Below are 22,279 nucleotides of genomic sequence, written 5' to 3' on the forward strand. Positions count from 1 at the left end.
GGCCTTCACATACCAGGAAGGTGGCAGCCTCTCTAAAGCAAGGCCCTTGCCTCAAGTACACATGAAAGGCTTTTTAGCAGGTAGCCAAAAGCAATTATTGAAATACAATTATTCATTCTAATACAAACATACATATAGAGAGTATATTCAAGTATATTCTCCTAAATGTTATGAACTGGACCTGGTTCCCGAACTCTTTCTGCAGGGACACTGTTTGGCATTAAAGAAAAGTGTTCATTTTGAAATACACACTAGAATGCAATTATCTGTTGTGCGAAGTACACACAGCTAAGGCAGTTTTACTCAGTTTTGCTTGCCAGCCACTGCTGATGGCCAGAAAGATGTGTCAGTGTGCTAGTGACAAAAAAACAGGAGCAATTGAGAGTGACACCAGAACATAAAGCACGACACACCGCTTAAAATCAACCGCGCGAAACATGAAGTCAGAAATCTCACGCGTTAAACACGCCGTATGTCACTTCTGCCACCAAGGTTCATCTGATCACAACGATAACAGAAGGCCTCGTTTGATGACATCGAGAAGCAGCGAGGAATCGACAACCCAGCAAGAGGCGACGAGGAGTCATGATCCATTAGTGACGAATGACATATTAAAATGAAAAGAAAATAATCAAACGAGCAGCGCCGAAATGCTTTTCTTCCTCACTCTGATGTTTCATGGTGAACTGGCTGTGGAAGCTACAGCAGAGCGAAAGACATAATTAAAAGGCGACCAAAATCAAAGAGTCCCTAACAGTGACTGGCAAGAAACTTTCTATGGAAGTGTGGGAAATAGTTTGGCTAATGTAAGCACACTAATCAAAGAAAATTATATATTAGTCTGTATATTAGAGTGGAAAGATCATGACTGTGGTCATGACAATAAGAAGGCCATTCCTTTCACACAAGATCTACAGGTGTGCAAATCATCATGTCCCAAAGTTCCTGTTATTTGCAAACCTTAGGGGTGGGAATCACAGAGTATCTCACGATACATGGTCCACGAAAGCAATAACATCACTATACCTGGTCCATGACAGCAATAACATCACGATACATGGTCCACGACAGCAATAACATCACGATACCTGGTCCGCACAGCCAACATATCACGGTCCACCATCGCGGTCCAACAGCAATAACACGTGGTCCACGACATGATACATGGTCCGCGGGCACCAGGCATAACATCCTAACATGGTCCACAGCAATATCAGCGGCCGGTCGGGTGCACGGTCTAACAGGTCCACGATAACATGGTCCGATAAGCCAACAGGGTCGGATAATAACAGGGTCCATACATGCATGGCAGGTCCGGGATAGCGGTGGGTCGCGGTTGTGGATGTTGGTCTTGTGAGAGTGTGTTATTAATGAGATTGAATAATGGATTCCATGGAGGGTCTGTACAAGGTTGCCCATGCAGTGGAGGTCATCGCCCAAGTCCTTCCAGCCAGGTTCCGCCCATTTGAGCAGAGCCGCCACAAAGTAGCGACATCCTGGCAGGGACTGTTTACTTTAGAGCGCATTCATTAATTAAAATATCAACATTTGGCAAATCGACATTCTAAAAAGGACATTTCATTCCTGTCAGTCTCGGTTAGAAAAAAAAAAAACCCCAGAATCTAAATGCACATCCTTAATCATTACAAATCACAAGCATCCCCTCAAACATTTAGTGTCAAGGCTACATGACTGCAATACAAAAACTTCTACTCAAACGCTCATATCTCAAGACTCGCTGGCCTGTTCTGCATCCTGCTCAATACAGACTCAGCGGCTTGGAACTGCTGAAAAGGGATTTCATTCACATGAAGGACACTCTTGGGGACCTTCCTGTGCAAGCATCAGAGGCACTACCCTAACATAAAACACGGATTTAAAATGCTTCACTACACAGGCCTCCCTTCATCAGCATATCTGGCATATAGAAAGAATTTCAATGATAACTTTGACATTTTCTGGGGGGTACAGTTTCAAGAGGATGCAATCTACTGATCCCAGCTGGGAACTATGGTGCTGCTGAAGAATTTATTACATGGCCTTCAAATCCATCCTTTGAAAAACCCACGTGTATCCAAATCAATCTGGAGGAGATGTGCCATAGAGCTGAGAGCAAATCTGGCATTGTTTGTGCATCAAAGACGATGACCTAATAAGGTAGAGACGGATACAGTGCCCTGTTCTGATTCTTCCTCTACTGACGGGGGCATAAGTTAAGAAAGCAGTGACATTTGCAGCATCACTCAAACACACTCCTTCACTCTCCAAACCCTTGCAGCTTGGCAAGGTAATCAGACCGCCTGCCATTTTGTTTCATCGCAAACAAGGATGTGCCAAATTTAAGAGGTGGTATAATTCATAGATCTGGAAACGGGCAAACTGAGCTGAGAGGCTGAAGCTTGTCTGTTATCCTGGGAGCCTCCATCAAGGGGAAGACAGAAGTTATATTAACTGAGAGAAATGAAAGGGCTACTTATCTTTTAGGAGTGTCCTGACTCCTCGCAGTCATTTAGGCCCCATGATAACATTTTTACACATTCAATCGACCTCTGGCGGTCTACGGGTGATGAGGGAGCAAGGAGATGAGTAAACAAAACGTAGGCAACTTAACAACACACACACACACTCATTAATTTATCTTCGATCACTTTATCCTCCACGTGAGGGTCGCTGGTGCCAATCCCAGCTGAAAGGCAGGGCACCAGTCCATCACAGGGCTTCATCTCACACAGGATAATTTCAGCTGTGACCCCAATTATTATCTGACCTCACGGAGACGGTTGTTATAGTGACCAATGCCATGTTATTAAATAAAAAACTAAAAATACTGAAAGCTCCTACCTGTGTTGGTCTGCTGAGATGCTGCAGAACTCCATATTTTGTTTTTCAAAAGACCCGCTTGAAAAATGTAGTGGCATCAGAGGGTCAAGTTGCATATTGTATACTTTTTTCTACTTCACACCGTCTGTCCAGTGTTTGGAAAATTACTCCGAAAGTGTAATAAATTATTGATTACATGTTAAGAAATAAAAAAAAAAAAACCTTCCTCCTTTTGTAAATACAATGGAAAAAGTAATGCACAACAAGTTCATCTTGACCTGAAACCATTCTATTGAAACTCCAGTGTGACATGCCATGACCTGCAGCGCGCACACATAATAGCCTCGAAAAAAACTCTACTACATTCTGAACAAACATGGCAGGACAACATGACCACATCCATGAAAGAGGATCTCATTCAAACCCTAACACAACAATTCTTAATTTTCCAGTTACAATAAATGAATGAATGAAAATGTGTAATTATTGTATTCTGTCAATAAAAAGGTTGGGAAAAATCCCGAAATTCAAAATACTGCACCTTTAAGTCACACGCATTGCAAACAAGTAAACGACCCCGATGTGTCGCTTAATTCAGCGTGCAGAAAGGTTGCTGACAGGGCCACCCTGTTGGTCGGGAAAACTGCATATGCACACAAACACACAACGATGCACACACAGGAAGAAAGGCACATACAAAGACAGACACATCCTTCATCCACAGAGACCTGACTGATAGCCTGATCCATTTCCTGTTTCCATTAGAGGCGGCTCTAGATTATGCAATTCATCCCAAGGCTATCATCCACCTCTATCAATAATAAACATCTCCACAAAACTAGGGCTAGCCTCGGAGGACGGGGAGACGGCGCCGCCCAGCACGTTCTACTTCTGCTGAATCTCCTCTGCCTGCTCGGCCCACACGGGGCAATACCTTTGCTTTCCACATGACCCGTTCCTCTGTCGCCGAGACCCTCAGGCGTGATCTTTATTCATGCTCCGTCGCGCTTATCAAAGTGGCCGTTTTATCGCCTCGCTCAGAAATGTCTCGCCGCCTAAGTTGGTGGCGGAGAACACCTGTGGCTCATGACAAGAGACAGACACTCTTTAAAAGAAACCCTCTTGCACGTGTGATGCAGCCTCATCGGTTAACCCGCACCGCTGTGCGACAGAGGGCTGCTGCAGTGTTTGTCACATGACCCCGGGAGTGACGGATAAGAAAAGGTCTTTTTAACACGCAATTGTCATGTGGAATGTTAATGGATTTGCAAGCTGTGTGAGCTTTTCATGGGAGAAAGTGTCAGAGATGAATTTCTCATGTCGCTCTCTGAGACTCCCATCTGCTGCTGTGACATTACTGCAAAATACTCTGCTCTGGTGACAACTGAGACGTCATGAAATGAAGCTAACTTTGTTTCTATTTGTCTTGATGTCTATATATCTTTGCTTTTTTTAACTATGGTTGTGCAATGTGTGCATATATGACATTATTAACCTGCACACAGTTGGCCTGTGGCACTTCAGAGAAACAGTTTCCAGTTTCATATATTTCTTAATATAATATATGATGAAAAAAAAACCAAAAAACATTTTATACCATCATAGCACATTTGGTGAGCTTCTGATCACGTACAGGAGTTGCACTCAGACTTTAAAACACTGTTAAAAGCAGAGCATCTTATGATAACCTGCTTTTTTTTGTCGATGCTGTTATTTAGAAATTGGCATTCCAGCACGCTTCTATTTGCAACTCCACCTTTCTCCATGCGAGATAATGCCTCGTGTCTGACTCAACAAAAATAATCCTGACTTCTTTGAAGGCACCATTCCAAATTCCAAGGAGAGAGTTCTATCAACAAGTACAGTCAATAATTACAATGGCACTGACTGAAGAGTGCTCACAATAGTGAGTTTGTTACCAGTTCTTTGGTGGAAAAAAGAAAAGTTTGACCATGCTGCCTAATGTGGATTGTAATGCCAGTTATGTACGGATTAATATCATAAAAGCTATACTTTCAAAAGGTCCTTTTTAAATGTAAATGATGCTGATCTTTATATGTCAAGGCTGCATCAAAAGGCAATTTGTAATGTGCAGTTTATGTGTGTGTGTTGGTGTGTGCATGCGCTGGCATTATGCACGTTACACTTGTTTGCCCTTCACTTGAATTATTTAAACTTCATCAACGGAAAAACATCAAACAGCGAGCTAGGTCATCATTTTCACAATCGCTCACAAGGGACACACTTACATTATCTTTTAAGTTTTGATGCTAACTGGAGGCTACATACGTTCTTCAACACATCATTTAGATGCGACTTCATCTGTAAATAAACTCTTTCATTGAAATTAAGAATATTCCAGAGAATTATTCCTGACAACTTTACTTATTCCCAGTGGAATTTATCTTATAGAGAGTGAGGACTAACTACCATGTCTAATTTGAAAGGCTAAAATATTAGATTTCAAATCATGTAAAATGTAGTAACATTCCCTGCTCTGGTGCACACACACACACTTAAGTGGGGACCAAAGCAGCTGAACGTTGTTACAGAATATAAATGTTAAGGATCTACTATTAAACATCCGGCCTATCATTCACCTGCTTTTTCTTTCATTCCCAGACACTATTTTCCATCATATATAATGTGAATAGGAGCATTTTCTTTACATGCACTTGAAACATCATGACAAAAGACGAGGAAGGTCACATCAAGGCTGTTTTGATACGACATGCATTGTTGTCGGGTCACGTCAGGTCAGAAAAAAGTGAATTTTCTTCACTGGCAAACGCATTATCCTTATGAGGAAATGAATGACTGTTAGTTAGACATAAAACGTGTATATATTACTCTGCAGCATCTGTATGTACTGCAAGCCCTGTGAGGAAGTGACCTTCTGATGGTTAAATAAGGAAGAAAAGGACGGGTGTCGCTGAGGTAATAGCTACTGGCAGAGTTTCCTTTCAGTCAGAATTATACCTAACTTGATTTCCCAAACTGAAAAGACTCATGCTTGGATCAAATTGATTTACGTTCCACACCAACACTGTGTTTGGTCCGTCTGTTCTGAAAAGACTTATTTCACTTTTGAAAACTTTCGCACACATTTCGAGGCACCAGATGTCAACAACAACAACAACAACAACAACCAACCGTAGATCCCTGAGGAATGCCATCACAGTGACAAATGTGTTTTGTGCCCGTCACTGTGTTGTATCCCACAGATCACCTAGGCAGAGGATTGTCAGCCGTCGTCTGGGTAAGAGACAAACTGTCTTCCCATGATGCAATGCCATGTTTTACGAACACTGGTCAGATTCCTACACTGGCAGAGAGAGAGCGGGAGAGAGGGGGAGAGAGGGAGAGAGGGGGAGAGAGGGGCTGTGGATAGAAACAAGGGAGAATGAGCTCTTTGGACAAGTGAGCAGAGAGAAAGAGACAGCCAGAGTAATGGACGAGATGGGAGCTACCGTGACAATGAGAAGATGGAGAGAGATCGAGGGAGACCTGGAGGTGGCTGGCTCATGCTTCTGCTCTTTAACCGCTTGGCAGTCTTCTCTTGATTAGGGCCGGGCCTGCCAGTCCCTGTGGAGTCTCCCCAGCCTAGTCGCTGGAGACAGGCTCCTCTGTAATAGTGTCTGACAGGCCAGCCAGAGCCACAGAGGGGCCGACACAGACGCTCCGTTTTACAGGAGAGGCGCCCGACACAATTCCTACCCGAAGTCCTGTGTTTTATTGTAATTTTAATTAGAAGAAAAATGGAGTTGTGATCCGAATAACCTAATCAAAGGCTAATGTGACGGGAGACAGTGCAGTAATATGGCAACCCCGAAGGCAGAACACATAAATTATACATCATACATTTAATTTTCACAAGACAAAGAAAGCAGAAAACACAACATTGCAGAAAGTGCAATAAATCAGAAAATGTTTGCTATTTTGCACTGTAGCCTTGTACAAATATTGCATGAGAACCATTCACTGCAGCACTAATATTAAGACAAAAAACTGCTCCATAAAACCCCCATTGTGTCCATACTATGAGGAACGTAACCTCCTCGAAGGAGCGACGGAGAAAAATGAGTATCCTGAACCTGACCTCTCCAGGAACAAAGGCAACACACTACTTCCTGTTTTTCTGTAAAATCTTCCCACATCCTTCACAAACTATCCAATTCAAACCTGCTTGTAGATGCTGTAGGGAAATAATCCATATCAAAAAAGGAGACTAAAGCACATTATGCAAATGATGTCAACACCTCACCCCAAACACCAAAATGTGATTGCTTCATTGTCATTAGCTACGAGCGCTCTCGCTTTAAAGACCACAAGCATGCAGCTCACAAACTTGCCTCCTGCGCTAACTCACCTTTGCTGATTTTTAATTGCTATATTTATCATGCAAAGAGAGCGGGCAGCACTGCTGCACCGTGGAGAAGTCTGGAAAAAGAGATGCAAGAACCCCAACAATCAATTGACCCAAGTGATGCAAACGTATTTCCTCACAGGTGGATGTAGGTGTTGAGATATCCAGCTCAGACACTTCTGCTGCCAACACAATCACTTGTCCTTCACACAACATTTAAAAATCTTACTTTAGAAACTTTAGCAACACCAACAACCGCCTTCTTCAAGCACAGAGAATATAATATTAAAAAACAAGAAAAAGAAATGGTCGATGAGGGGATGGAAGAATTGACAGATGCTGTGCAGATGTGTGGGAGATACGGGGAGAAAAGAAGAGGGTGGGAAACAAACACGGAAACATGTATTTGCTTAAAACTGAACATTAAAGTCCATTTAATCTAGTGTGTTTCTCCTCTTCACACATTTTACACACACTATGTCAGAAAGTGGTGGCTGAGAACGTGGACAAAAATGGCAAATGTGGAGAGTAAAGAATGAAAACAGTCTTCTATTCAGGATTTCTCCTCAAAAAACCCTCAGCGCTCCTCATCAACGGTTTACCTGCTCCTACAATACTGAAAGGTCTTACAGTGGTGAATAACACGCAGAAAATCTCTGCCAGTTTTACTTCAGATTCCTAAACAGGAGACATTTAAGTAGAGAAGAAGAACAAACAGACTGCAGGTGCCGCTGTTACAGAAAGAAGCAGAGAGGGCAGGACTGTGGGTAAACCAGCTCTGTGTTTGTGTTCAAAATGTTGTGAAGGCCTAGATATCTGTTAAAAGGAGGTTTGATCCCGATTCATTCATGTTATTATTCAGTACTAACACGGACTATCAGTGACGTTCAGCTGCTTTGGTTCCCCATGAATGTGTGTGTGTGTGTGTGTGTGTGTGTGTGGGCAGTGGAAAAACAGGACAAAGCTGTTCCAGTGGACACAGACTCACATACACACTTTAGTGGGGACTAAAGCTGGTGAACATCGCTGCTCAACAAGTTTCTTTTTCCGGAAAGTCTGCATATATATTCTGTAGAGCTAAAAAGAATTTCTCCTTGAATCGATTATTAATTGATTACTTACATAATCTTTATCTATTTTGATAATGGATTCATTGGTTTGAATCAGTTTAATGTCTGATTTTTCAGCTGCGTGAATATTGTCCAGTTTCTTTGCTCCTTGAAAAACACTGATCAACATTTTCCAACAATTTCTGACATTTTCTGGCAATTCAAACAATTACTCGATGAATTGAGTGAATCATTGACATATTCATCGATTATGAAAACGATCGTTCATTCTGTACAAACACTGACAGACAGGGGAATTCACCTGTTTTGGTCCACACTAAAGCACAGACGTGTATGTGTGTTGGGCTCCTTTTGAAGTTTCTTCATTACATGGAGCAAAAAAAACATCATAAATTATAGAAATAGTTGCCAGATAATTTAGTTATTGATTTTTAATCAATCAATCATTGCAGCCCTTCATAGATGAAAGTCTTATAGTAAGAGTTATCTTTGTCAGTGAAGCAAAATCTCTAGTTATGTCAGTTAACTGAAGGCAACTAATGACTGAGTGAGTAGGTTAAGCTTTAATTTGCAGCAGTAAGTATCATGTCCGCAGCTGCTGCAAAGACACTCACTCACTCACTCAGAAAATGTCACACGTTCATGTCGGGAGTCAGACAACCTTTGAGATCAGTAAGCCTATAAATAATACATCGCTAAAAGTGCACTTTATTTCAGAGACGGGACAATTCACAGTCGATCGGATTTACAAGTCAACCCCCACATTTAACTGCACCGTGATTTTGAAAACTATAATGTGCGCCTTCATTTTCCATCATCTTCGAATCACAGACGAGTGCCTGTCGCCGTCTTTCGCTGCCGCTGCAGCATCACAGTGTGTCGATTTGACACCAGGGGATACAAGGAATTCACCATCATCCAAACTCTCAGCCCCCGTCCGTTCACATGGCCTCAGATAAAACGGATGAGAAATGAATGCAAATATATGGAATGGGGTCTGCATCAGAGGCTGGAGTCATACCACCTGGGCCTGTGTGAGTGTGTGTGTGTGTGTGTCTGTGTAAATGTATGTATTTGGTTCTTCTGCCTCATTTGTGAGGACCTCGAGTTTGTGTGTGTGCACGTGGAGAGAGTGGGGATGTGGCGTTTTGCTTTTTGGAAGGTCCATGTTTAGTGCAACATTAGGGACAGTGCTGCCCACTCTACGCTCTCGCATCCAATGAGCCCTTTCAAAAGTGCTGCGAGCTTCAAACGTCGGACGGCTCCCGCGAGTGAGAAACGGGGGAGCGATTTGAGGTCAGACATAACAGCGAACAGTAGCCACATCAAACAACCAGCAGGAAGCATACGAGAGACCTCATGCGCTGCCAACATTATACTAAATTCTTTTGTATAGAGCCATTAAAAATGGCTGTGCTAGCTGAATGCCCATTGTGACACTAAATGTGTCTGGGATTACTGTCTGCACGTGCAGGAATGACTGTGAGTCAGTGTTGTGTGATCTCATGTTACATAAGCTCCAGATATGTCAAATATTCATAACAGTCTGCTAGCATTTCTGTTATGGACCATGCAAACCCTACACCACTAAAAGTGTTATTCAGAATAGCTGCTGGAATATACTGTATATATACACAGTGTGTATATATATATATATATATATATATATATATATATATATATATATATATATGTATACACACACATGTAGTGTTCAGTTTGTTTTCTTAGCAGTGTAACATTTGCAGGCGGGCTTGGATGCTTTTTAAGTGCCATAGCGGAAAACCATGGAGAAAGTGCTCCAGTCATCAAAAGGCACCGTGTATAACGAAAGTGAAGTGCAGTGCCACCTCTGCCAGGTGAAGTAAGCATATCCCGACACAGGAGCGAGTATGCACAGCTATCTGAGAGTCAAGCACCTGGCACACGGAGCAAGTCAAGTTGCAGATCAACAAACCAAAGGTTGTAAGTTTTGTCGCCGTACGACGCTTACAAGTTCTTTCCAGACCTCTCTTTTACTGCAAACCCTAGAGATGGTTGCAAAAATTCAAGTACATCAGCATTTTCTGAAATACTCACATATATACAGTATATGCTGTAAATATCAAGGCCATATTCTGCTGTCTATAATGTACATTCAACATTCTATTTTTAACTAGTTATTTATAGTCTAAGGGTTCATTTCTTCTTATATTGTAATTTTCTTTTTTTTGTTTATTATTTATTATCTTTATCTTTACCGTCTTGCTGCTGTAACAATGTAAATGTCCCCACTGCGGGACAAATAAAGGACTATCTTATCTTATCTTTGTCTGTCCTATTGTGGACTGATACCAACAACTCAGTTCTTTTGCAGCACTTGAGTATTACACCGCTTGCATCTGAAACAACAAGTGCCAAGCTCACTGTCTGTGTACCTTTCAAACAAGCTGTGTTCAGCATCTCGCAGTATTGACACTGTCACACCCTGCTCCCTAATATTATTATTATTATTTATTTTTTTACCCCTCTCTTCAGATCCACTGATGTCATACACGGCCTGTCCGGAATCCAGTTGATGGAAATCCATTGTGGCGATGGAGAACTTTAATCCCTGCATCTGTGATGTTTTACTACACCATTCCAAACGGCATTAAGTGAAATCTTTGGAGCCGTTTTCAAAACAGCCAGAGGAAAGAGACATCAAATTCTCCATGTTGTACTGATTTTACTGCCTCTCCCATTTAAATTGAACTACCGCATAAATACTTCTGTGCACTCCCACGTCGCGCTGTCGATACAGAATTCAGTTTGAATGTGGGTGAAATCTAATTCCTGTCAGCTGGGGTATTAACAATTATTGCCTTTTGCATAGCATCACATTTTCATTAGTGCAATAATGGAATTTACCTGCATGGTTATGAATTATTTGTAAGTCGTCTGACAAATGATAGTGCTACAATCATTCCAGTCAAACATATTTCATGGGTGCACTGTTTGACTTTATATCACAAACATATGAATAACCACAAAGATATGATACTTGTAATTAAACGTCCACATAGACCGGACGCTCCAATTAACGCTGCGTTTGTGTGTGTATCTGCGTCATTACCTCGTTTATGAAACCCTAAAGTTTCAGAACAAACAGTTCAGCCACTGCTGAGAAAATAGTGTTGTATTGTTTTCCTGGGCTCTGCGAAGCGGATCGGCACTTCCGTAATTTGATGTCGTCATCAGAAATCCTCATCACTCCTCTCACCACCGTAGCGCCTCCTGGTGCGGGCACTAGTCCGGGCACATCCGGTTGCGTACATTCAACCGCAGAAGAAGAAGAACTACTCTCCTTGTAGCTGCTGAGATGCAGAGAATTCCACCGTGCCAGAGGGGGAGCTGTGTATCTGAGAGCTGGCCTATCTATTACGTCACTTCCAGGTAACAGTGGGAAAGCTCTCGTTGGCTGGCCAATCACAACACAGTCCACGTTCTGGGGGTGTGGTTTTGGTCTGAAACAGCGCGGCTGACAAGAGCGTCAGTGAGGAGATATTTTGATCGGCTCGTTTGCAGCGATTAGGAGGTTTTTAACCACGAAAACAAGTTAATATATGTAAGTAGACCTCCATAACTAACATATATGTGTGATACAAGCATTCTATGTCACCTTTAAAAAAAAAACAAAACAAGAAAGCATTACTCTGCTGTCAAACCCTAACACATCCCATCTGGCTACAGGCCCCCTGACGGCGTCATATTTCTAAGACGTGACAACAAATTAACTCACTTTATTGACATGTGCAGTAAATCGGACTCGGGGCCCACAGTCAACTGCACTGAGCTGCGAGTAATCCTGCCATAAATGACCCATCACATTACTTACATCTGCTGTGTTAACATCTGCCTCCAATTCATCTGCAGTATCTGCTGCAGGAGTCTCTTAAAACGCTCGGCATCACCCACCGAGATGTGATGTCTGACCTGTAAGTAAATGGGCCGCATCTACCCAAGAACGACGCGCAGCGCTCCGCATCCCCCCCGTCCTTCACGTCGCCCGCATCTTTCAAAAAGACACGGCGTAGATTTAAATATTGTTCATCCTGTTTTAAGAAGTTTTAAGAAACTCAAAGTGCCTGCGGCCACTTTAACCGACGAAGGTGAATAAAAATGACCATAAAATAACTTCAAACTACATTTTTTGTGAGAAATGTGTGTTCAACCATTTGATGTTAATGGAAAAACAAGTGTGAACGACGTCCGTATGAACTGATTATTGTTAATATGATGATGAAACTGCTAAATGACTGGGTTTTTTGAGGAGGAAGAATTCACAGCAGAAACTTTTCGTGGCACAGTTTTTTTTGTCTTTTTAGTCAAACCTGTTTGCAGCTGACTCACTTTAATAGCACAATGTTGTTGTTGCCTCCATCTGTTTTGACATAAAACAAATTGCTTCCTGTGTGCAGTGCTGCTTTAACACTGCTACACTGAGAAACAGGAGCCGATATGGACTTTAAATGGTGTTTTTAAAAAAGACGAAAAAAAACAAACAAACAGAAAAACTACTGTCAAATTCTAAGTGAACTGAGGTACAGTTGGTGTGTAGTTTTGAAAAAAATAAAAAATACTTCCAGGAACTCCCAACATTAACAATACATTGCAAAGCACCATTACAGAAGCAATAAAATGAGCCATTTACCCTTTGCTGGACAGTTTTAGTTGGAAGTGTTTCACAGCGCTCTGGGCACACATTTTTATACAACAGACGACCCATTTGGGAATCAGCAATGTGACCTGACATTAACAAAACCGAACTGGCAACAATAACTTCCCCCAGCAGCTATTGTGGAATGAATTACAAAGAAATGTCACATAATTAGTCAGGGAGGGATATCAGTTGACAAATAAAGCCAGCCATTTTCTCATATAGGACAGAGAGAACATGTTTCCTTGGCCCGAGTTTGACTTGAGTTACTGAGTGAAGGTCTTGGCTCTTTCACGAGCCAGTGTGAGAGAAATCTAATGCATATTGGCAATGAATAGTGTCCATTGATTCCACCAGCTCAAACTCACTTCCTCTTCACACAGCCCCATGGGCCTGTCTTCCTCAGGGTTTTCTTAGTGTGTGACAACGATTCTGATTCCGTTGGAAAACCCAACCAAGCTCACGTGACTTTCATGGGTGTTCTGATAGGAGTGACACCATTACAGTCCACGGCATTGAGCAAGAAATTGGTATGACCTGATCCTTTCTTGGAGAACAGAGTGCCTCAGTGTGTCGCTCTCACGCCGCTATCCGTGTGAGATCTCCGGAAGAGAAATGGAGCGGTAATGTCATTTATCTATGCACTTCTGTTAATGTTGGCTCCCAGGGAAGTGCACCAAATTGAGATAAAAGCTGGTGACCAATCGAGTGTCAGCCCTGCACAGTGCCTCCTGCATGTGCCGATGACACGTAGATAAAAGCGACGGATGAGAACATGCGCCTGTGCCTTCAGATCTCCGTGACTCTCGTTTATCTCCGTGTTCTGCATAGCATATAAGCCTGCAAACGTTACACCAAAATCAATTCTCAGCTGACTGGTTTGCTTCTTTTTTTATTATGGGTCCGGCTGTAAAAGTTAAGTGTGAGCTATAATCAAGAACGGCATGATTTTCCAGATTTATGCCAATGCTGAGAGCATTTCAGTCCTGAGGTGGAGATTGGACCAGGATAGAAACCCGGGGTCTCATCGTGAGCCATAAACATCCACTTTCCCCTCTTAGGGCTAATATTGTCCAATCAAGATGATGGACTTCGATCAGATTTATTTGACGTGCCTTTTGTACCTTTCTGCCAAACCTTTTTCCATTTACATAAGAAAGTAAAGTTGTATTGATATACTGCATGTGTTTTTTTTTTTATATAGATATTCAAGAATTTGACCACCACTGTTCACCTATCAACCCCTCAAGCACATATCGCATAGGAATGGAATTTAAATCATAAGTGATCAACGTCTTAAGGTTACAATGTACAAGGGAACATTTAATGGCCATTCAAATCATTACTGGAAAACTACAGTGCAGCCTTTCTAAGAGTTATGGCACAATGAGGGACCATCAGGAGCGAAGATATAATAAGTAATAACAAGGTAAGTTGAAGAAGGATAGCACAGAGTGGTCAAGACAAGTTAGGGTAACTTAGTGTTAAAAAGATTTTAGAGAGGTGTTCTGCTGCTCTGATATCATGAGGAAGCTCGTTCCATCATCAGGGAACCAACGGATCAATATTTCTATTATTTATAAATTTGTCGGTTATCTTCTCAATTCATCAATTCATTGTTTTGTCAATAAAAGGACAGGAAATTGTGAAAAATATCAGTTTTTAAAAAAAAAAAAACACAAAAATGACGACAAGATATTCTCCTCATTGTCAAGATAGAAACCAGAAATATTAATGATGAATCAGCTGAAATCAGACAACACAAAAGTGATTTTCAACATAGCTGGTGGCTAATTTGCAGCCCTCAAGTGTAAAATTCCTCTCTTTCATGCCTCTTCTGTTGTGCCTTTACTACAGAATACCTCAGTGGCCCCATTATAAAGGCAGTTCATATAATTGAACATCCTTTGAAGTGACACATACGCATAACTACTATAGATAGTAACCTACATATATTACTCCTTTTTTTTTCTCATGTGGTTTTGAAAAAGCTATAAAAAGAGCCCATAATAATAACAGTTGCTAAGCTCTGAGGACAGAGTAGAACCTTCAAATGGAATATGGCAGAGTACAAACAAAAAAGATCCCATCTTACCTTGAAATCACAAATGCATGTCACCATGTTCCCAATCCTTAGACATTCGCCGTCAAACTTGCACGTGTTGGTGTCACACAAGAAAAGGTCCGTGTCCCGGTCATCAAAACCTGGAGGACCAAAGCAAACAAGAGCGACATGAGTGACTCAGCGTTTTCTCTGTTCGACTGTACAGCGACTCCGACCTGAGGGTCTTCCAGTCGGGGTCTCTTTCATGACGAGATTCTACCGTTAGTTATGACACACTCGGCACAGTGCACTCTTTGATTAGCACAGTGCTAATTAAGATCTGCAAACGTGTATTTTATGAATTTTTAGAATTCATTTAAAAAAAAAAACACACAGAAAAATGACATTTCTCCATTTGGTGTTTTGATGATGATGGTTGAAAGCACTGCTTGACACGTGGGACCAAAATGTCCCAACTGTGGTCAACAGATGTGACCGCAAAAGCCAAGGCAGAGGACTTTGTGCCGTGTATGTAAAATGTTTCAGTACTAGAGATCAACCAATTCATCGTTTCTGCTCTGATCGGACATTTTACAACCTACTGGCATCATCACACTCCGTGGCTTTGATAGGGAATTGGCCGCACTGCCCCTGCCTGTCATGTGGAGAGGTGGATCACCGCTCAACATGGAGGGCACCACAGCCATGCGGTTGAAGCTATGGTGGCTAAAACAAAAACTGTTTAGAGACTCCATGAAATGACGTTATGCAGAGCGCTGCTGGATCAGCTCATGGGAGCTGGTGTGAATAACTCCACAGGGTGTTGAGCTTAGAGGTGCATTCATTACTCCTGCAAACACACATGCAGACCACTAAACCAATCGCCTGCTAATGATGTGTGCAAGGAACCATGGAAATGTCAACACGTCTGCAGTGCACTAAACATATTCTTACAGTTGCTGCCACCTAATCACGAGGTCACTGGAGAAGTATGGAAATACACTTCATTTTATTAGTGCTATCATTCATTGTTAAGATTTTTTCTATATACATTTTCAACAGTGTAATTAATGTTTTTATTGCAAGGTTTCACCAGAATATCATGACATCGTCCTTATTTCCATTTGTGGTGCTTTTTTTACCGATAAACTGGCCTGTTCGCTTCAAAGAACCCACTGTGGGTCGACCTCTGCTTTGCATTCTTCTCCACACATTTATTCAGGTTGTTCAATGTCATGTTTGTCCGTCTAAATCAAGGCTAACTCCTAGGGCGTTGTCCTGGAAAAGCAAACCTGGGACATGATCCGATTCAGGCTGCGTTAGGGCTCTCAAATGACTCCAACAAAGCATCCAGAATCAAATCAAAGAGTCACATGGACTATAGACTGAGCTCAAGGCCATTAGTCTACCTGAACTGATTGTTTACCAAAAAAAAAAAAGAAAAGAAACCTGAATGTGCTTGCAGGCATTTGCATTTCAAAGAACATACGTCTAAACTCCAGCTGACACGGAGCAGGAAATGTTCCCTGTTGAATGTTTTTTTAGTTCTCTCGTGGAGAAAAACATCACAGATAGCAAGGTGAAAGATGTAATGACGATGTTTGCCAGGCAAATTCAAATTACTTTTGAAAAGTCAAACTCATCACAGTAGAATACTCAGGGATATTTAAATGTGTCACCCTAATTTACAAGAAGCATATTCAAAGCAGCATCTTTATTCTTTTCTTTTTTTATTGAAAGGTTAAAGCAAACAACGGGGAATTTCATTAAAAAAAAAAAAAACATGTACCTGTTATTTGGATGATAACTAACTATTTCAGTCCCATGTGTTTTGGGATTCTTGTGTTGTGCCAACTTAAAAAAAAATCAATCTGTTTATACTGTATGTGTGTGGTCCCAAAAGAAAATCCAATGTGCTGGATGTATTCAGAGAGCTTAAATTAATATTTGTGAGTCTAAAACCTGCGACAATGCACTTTAACAGACTCGCACGCTCCACTGGCATCCAATAATTATTACAGCGTCTGCGAAACTGCATCCAATTCACGGGTCACAGGACACTTTGAATGACTCCCGAGAGTTTGAAATTAACATTTACTTTTTATGCATATGTTTAGCATTTATATTCATACAGTAAACGTGACTATAAATGATAAAACAATCCACGTAATGTGTTACACCTTTTTACCAGCGACATCACTGATCAGATGGCGTGGAGATGCAATAGAGCAGGGGTGTCAAACATACGGCCCGGGGGCCAGAACCGGCCCGCCAGAGGGTCCAATCCGGCCCACAGGATGAATTTGTTAAAATTTCACACTAATCTAAACGTAATGTCAAATGCTCCACATACCCGTGACTAAATGTTTGTGCCTTTATAGATCCAGTGTGCTGTGTAAATAGTAAATTTAGGCATGATATTGTTGAAATTGAACTTATATTTCTCAAGAAAGTTCATGTTTTGTAAAATTATCCTTCAGTAAATGTAAAACAAAGGAGAAAAAACTAAGAAGTTCTTGTTGTTCATAGGTTATTATGCTACTATTTTACTATTTTTACTGGTCCAGCCCCCTTGAGATCAAATTGTGCTGTATGTGGCCCCTGAACAAACGTTTGACACCCCTGCAATAGAGCATCAAGACACTATATTAACTATATAAATGTGACATTGTGATGAGGGAAAATAGTAAAACTGAAGGTACTTCATTGCCACATTTCTGATATCAGTATGTATTTTGTAGAGGAAAACATTTTCTTTTGTTATTTCTAAGATGTCATTATCAATCATTATAATAATGCCAATATTGGGTCATTTTACAAGGTTTAACCATGTATTTTACATCAAATAACTACAAAATAAAAACCCAAATATGGCCTAATATGAAGGCTGAACCTAAGTTTAGACATTTTTTGCATTGCAAAAATTTGTATTGATGAAACTGTAAAAAATAATAATAATAATAATAATAAAAATAATTGAGTATTTTATTGTACCATCTTCATCAACATCTAAGGGTTGCTGGCTATCAGCACTTCACAAGGTAGGTAAGACATCGCCGTCTTGACTCAAGGACACTTCAGCAGCATTTTCTTGTCCCACTTTAACATCCTTCCAACTCCATGTCAGCAGGTTTCTCTCTGTTCTGATCCTGCTCAAGGTTTTCACCTCATTTCAATAGTATTCATTAACCAATCCAAGTCTGTGAGAACACAATTAAAAGCCACTGAAACGAGTTCCAGCACTTTAAGATCACCTTTGTGTTCTCCGCATCAGGTGTTAAAGGTGAGTGACACAAAAACCCTTACAAGTGCTGAAACTCAAAATGAACCACATGCAAATGTTGACATTTGCCCCTGCAGATAAAAAAATCCACACTAATATGTTCTGTAAGTAGAAGTCTTATTACAATGGACACTTAGATTCACAACCTTGGAGCCGAACTACAATAATCAGCGGCCCCCTCTCCACTTAAAAGGCCACCACGGCTCATGGCAACATATCCAACAATGACACCCCACGGAGGACAAGCCCATTCTGAAACTAACCTGCTATTTGCCATGGTCCTGAATGACCTAAAGTGCAAGCAAATATACAGTCATCAAGCCAGAGACGCCTGGTATGAGAGGTCTCATCGCTTGGAGTGCACAGATGAAACAAAGCTCTTAGACCAAAAATTGTTACCCAGGCAACTAGTATCCTCTCTGTTTGCATAAAAACAATTCTTCCATCCAATCATTCTGGCTCGCAGGCATGGACATTTCAAGCAAAGACATACTATACGACAGTAACTGGGGATTATCTGATAAGCACGCGTTAAACAGCTGGTAGAATCTTTGTCGGAGTGGTTGTTTTAGTTAGAAATTTGACAGTGTGCTACCCAAGTTTTTTCAAGCTTTCCTGGACAGCTGGCTGTAGGGAAAAAAGGGAAGAGGGAGAATGTGACTTCCTCTCGTGCCATCAAACCGTCTTCTTTAGCAAGAGACAGATGTGACGCTTGGGCATCAGTAAACAAGACTAAAACAACCAACTTTGGGGATAGTTTTTCCCTGATGGACAATTACAGATATGAATAAGAGTAAAAGCACTCTATCCAACACTAACATCACACAAATGGATGTTTTCTGCAAAGAGATTAGGAAGTAAGTGACATATCAGGGTTTTTGTTGTTGTTGTTGTGGATATCAAGCCTCTGAAAGACACAAGTATAAAACATAATGAAATAAATGTCCCAGATGATCTCTTCTCAGAACGACCCAACAGGGTTTGGGCTTCAAAGAGAAAGCAGCAAGAATATCAATTAGTTATACAACAATGATTGCCTACAAGAAAATACAAATATAGATTTACAGTAGTGGGACTACCTAAGAGGCCATTTTTCATCCTGTCACGTAACGCTAAGGGAATACAACGTTGTGAAAATGGTATTACTTTACCGATAATAGATTACACACAGTCTCCTTGACATGTAAATTAGTTTTCATTATCCTAAGGATTGCATGTCTTTCAAACACAAAATGAAATCTGGTGATTGCTGCAGTCCCTTTTCCAGATTCCCTTAAAGCTGCAGTGAACAGGATCACCGGTGAAAACAGAGGTGGAGGAAGTGCAGAAGTCAAATTCTCTCTCAGATCCCTTGATTTACGTGATACTGAAATGCTATTGTGGCTATTATGGAATGATTGATGAATAAAATTGAAAATATCCTACTGTACCTTTAAGATTCTGAATATACACATGGATTTTATACAGTCAATTTATATAGCGGTCACTTAATGTTTGTGTGAAAGAAATAGTTAAACGAGTAGCTGCGGGTTTTTGTTGCTGTTGTTGTTCAATAGTGCCTTTTAAATAGTCTATCCTACTACTACTTTGACCTCTGGGTTAATCTGAAGAAAACTGCGTTCCCTGTTGAGCAGCTAACTATACCAACCCCAACGACTCTGCACACAAGAGATTTTTTTGGCTTCAACATCCAAATCCGCACCAGCTAACACCGTTGAACTTTTACTGTCATCGATTCAGGGCTAAGAAATCGACTTTGACAACTACAGTGTGCTTGTTTGGGGGGGAAAAAGAATGGAATGTCTCTGGTGCAAAAGAAAAGAAGTTCAGAAAAGTAAAAAAGTCAATATTGCAAAATGTTTGCCACTTTATTTACAGCGCATGGGCTTAGATTTCTACAACTTTAAATCATGTCAAAACAGAATCCCTTCAGTATGAATTACCTTCGATGATGAGCATTCCAAGAACTATAATCAACTACAGACATAAATCAGCGATAACAGTCAGAGTCTCTTTGATGGAAACAAGTTTTGGAAATGCATTATATCAAAAGAAGTCGAAAACAAGTCAAGATATATTTGTTATATGATGAAAAACACTGTAGCACCATCAACACCGCTAAATGCAACCTGATTCGAACCACAGTCTTAAAAAACAACTCTTAGGCTGACATCTCTATATATTAAATGAGTGGAAAAGGAATGCACTGTACACACTGTGGTTTTCTGTGAGACGGTTAACCAACTCAGAACAGACAAACTGAACACGTCGAAGGAGCGCAGTAAAAAGCACAAGGTGCCAGGAGAAGAAGCCAAGAGGAAATAATGTGTGGCAGCAAAAACATTTACTTTGTACAGGAAAGATATAGAAGAGAACAGGCCAGGTGTCCACTGTGAGCTCCCCACTGTGTTGGATAAATGGTGCATTTATTCCATTAGACATCTCTTTATCAAAACGATAAGAGAAGAACTAGATTGACGATGTCCTGTAACCATGGGAATCGTTGTCGTAGTTGTAATCTATGAGTGACATATACACTTAATCAAATGGAAAAACAAAAGGTAACACAGTGGCTTACAAGCAGTACCAAATATTTCTTTCTTTCACTCTGTTTCCTCGTGGGTTTGTATTTGGTGCTCATTAAATTCAATTCTTTAAACCATAGTGGAATGGACAGCGAGTGGATTGTTAGGCTCATAATGATGTAGTAACAAGGCTTTAGTTTAAGAATATCTTTAATGTGTAATCCTTTTTATTATCTTTTATTCAACTTTACGTTTTATTAACACTGTATGTGACTTAAATGCATAACAAAACGGGTAAAACTGTAGCCCATGCACCTACAACTCTGTTCTTACCTGGCACAGGTTTGAGTGGGTAGGAACACTGTGAGACGTATTGTAGCATCATGTGTTTATAGGTCACATTCAGGCTTTGAAAAATGTGTCTTTTTTGTGTTCTTATGTGTTGTTGAGTTAAAGTTATGATTCATTTTATATCACATATTTTAGTTGTGATATAAAGTAGCAATAATTGCTCAGAAGTCACAGAATAGACCGGTTTTATTTTATTTTTTGTTCATAAAAACAAGCCAAGTGAACGTTGAACTGTGACACATTTCCAAATTACACAAATTCAATCCCATTTTTGCTCAGGTGTGTTTATATAGTTCTATATTGCATATTCCTATACCCTCTGTATATACTGTACCTTTAAACATAGTAGTAAGTGCTTAACTGCCAGAATCGGGTCAAATTAGTTTTTATATTATATTATTATATTAACCAACCTGCCTTCAGTTAAAGTTGAACACACACATATATATGTATATATATTTATATATATATATATATATATATATATATATATATATATATATATATATATATATATATATATATATATATATATACACATATATATATATATATATACACACATATATGACATTTAAATGACGTTATATGCTACATCAAGAATGACCAATATTGAAGTGACGGATGCGGCATGAGTCACAACATTTAGATGACTGTGTCAGATTATGTTTTTATTTTCTTCTTTGATTACACGTTAACGTCACTAAACCTTGTTCAAATGCTAAATGTTAGCGTGTGCTCCTGTGACACTGGCTCTGGGCACAGCTTGAGTTGCACTGTGTGTCAGAGGCCAGGGAAGCTTACACTTCCTGTTCTTGCCCGCATGGTGTTCCAGGAGGAAATTACAGTAACCTGAATAATTAACGAAAACAAGCTGGCAAACATCAAATATTGAAAAGGTAATGTTTATAAGCTTAACGATTAAGATGGCAAGCAAAGCTCTTACTTGTCTGAAGAGAGAGCTCGTCAGCCAAATGCATCTCCTCCTACCTACCTGGAATTTCACAACACTAAGAAGTACAAAGAGTCCTTACCCCCTGTTTTAAGCATTGTGCTGATCAATAATTAAGTAGGTTAAATTAATAATGAAGGCTGAACAACCACAGTGGTGAGACATCCTTTCTTGACCTCTCTCATGCTGG

General features: G+C 40.5%; 1 protein-coding gene across 1 annotated transcript in view; it reads right to left on the reverse strand.

Moving 5' to 3' along the window:
• Positions 1 to 22,279, reverse strand: part of tmeff2a (transmembrane protein with EGF-like and two follistatin-like domains 2a) — a 102,607-nt gene that overhangs the window by 74,626 nt on the left and 5,702 nt on the right. The window contains exon 2 of the mRNA XM_044019408.1: positions 15,030 to 15,139. Within this exon, the coding sequence (XP_043875343.1) occupies positions 15,030 to 15,139 (110 nt within the window). The remainder of the gene's footprint in view (positions 1 to 15,029; positions 15,140 to 22,279) is intronic.

Source organism: Solea senegalensis, linkage group LG2 (genome assembly GCF_019176455.1).
Source record: "Solea senegalensis isolate Sse05_10M linkage group LG2, IFAPA_SoseM_1, whole genome shotgun sequence".
Lineage (NCBI taxonomy): Eukaryota > Metazoa > Chordata > Actinopteri > Pleuronectiformes > Soleidae > Solea > Solea senegalensis.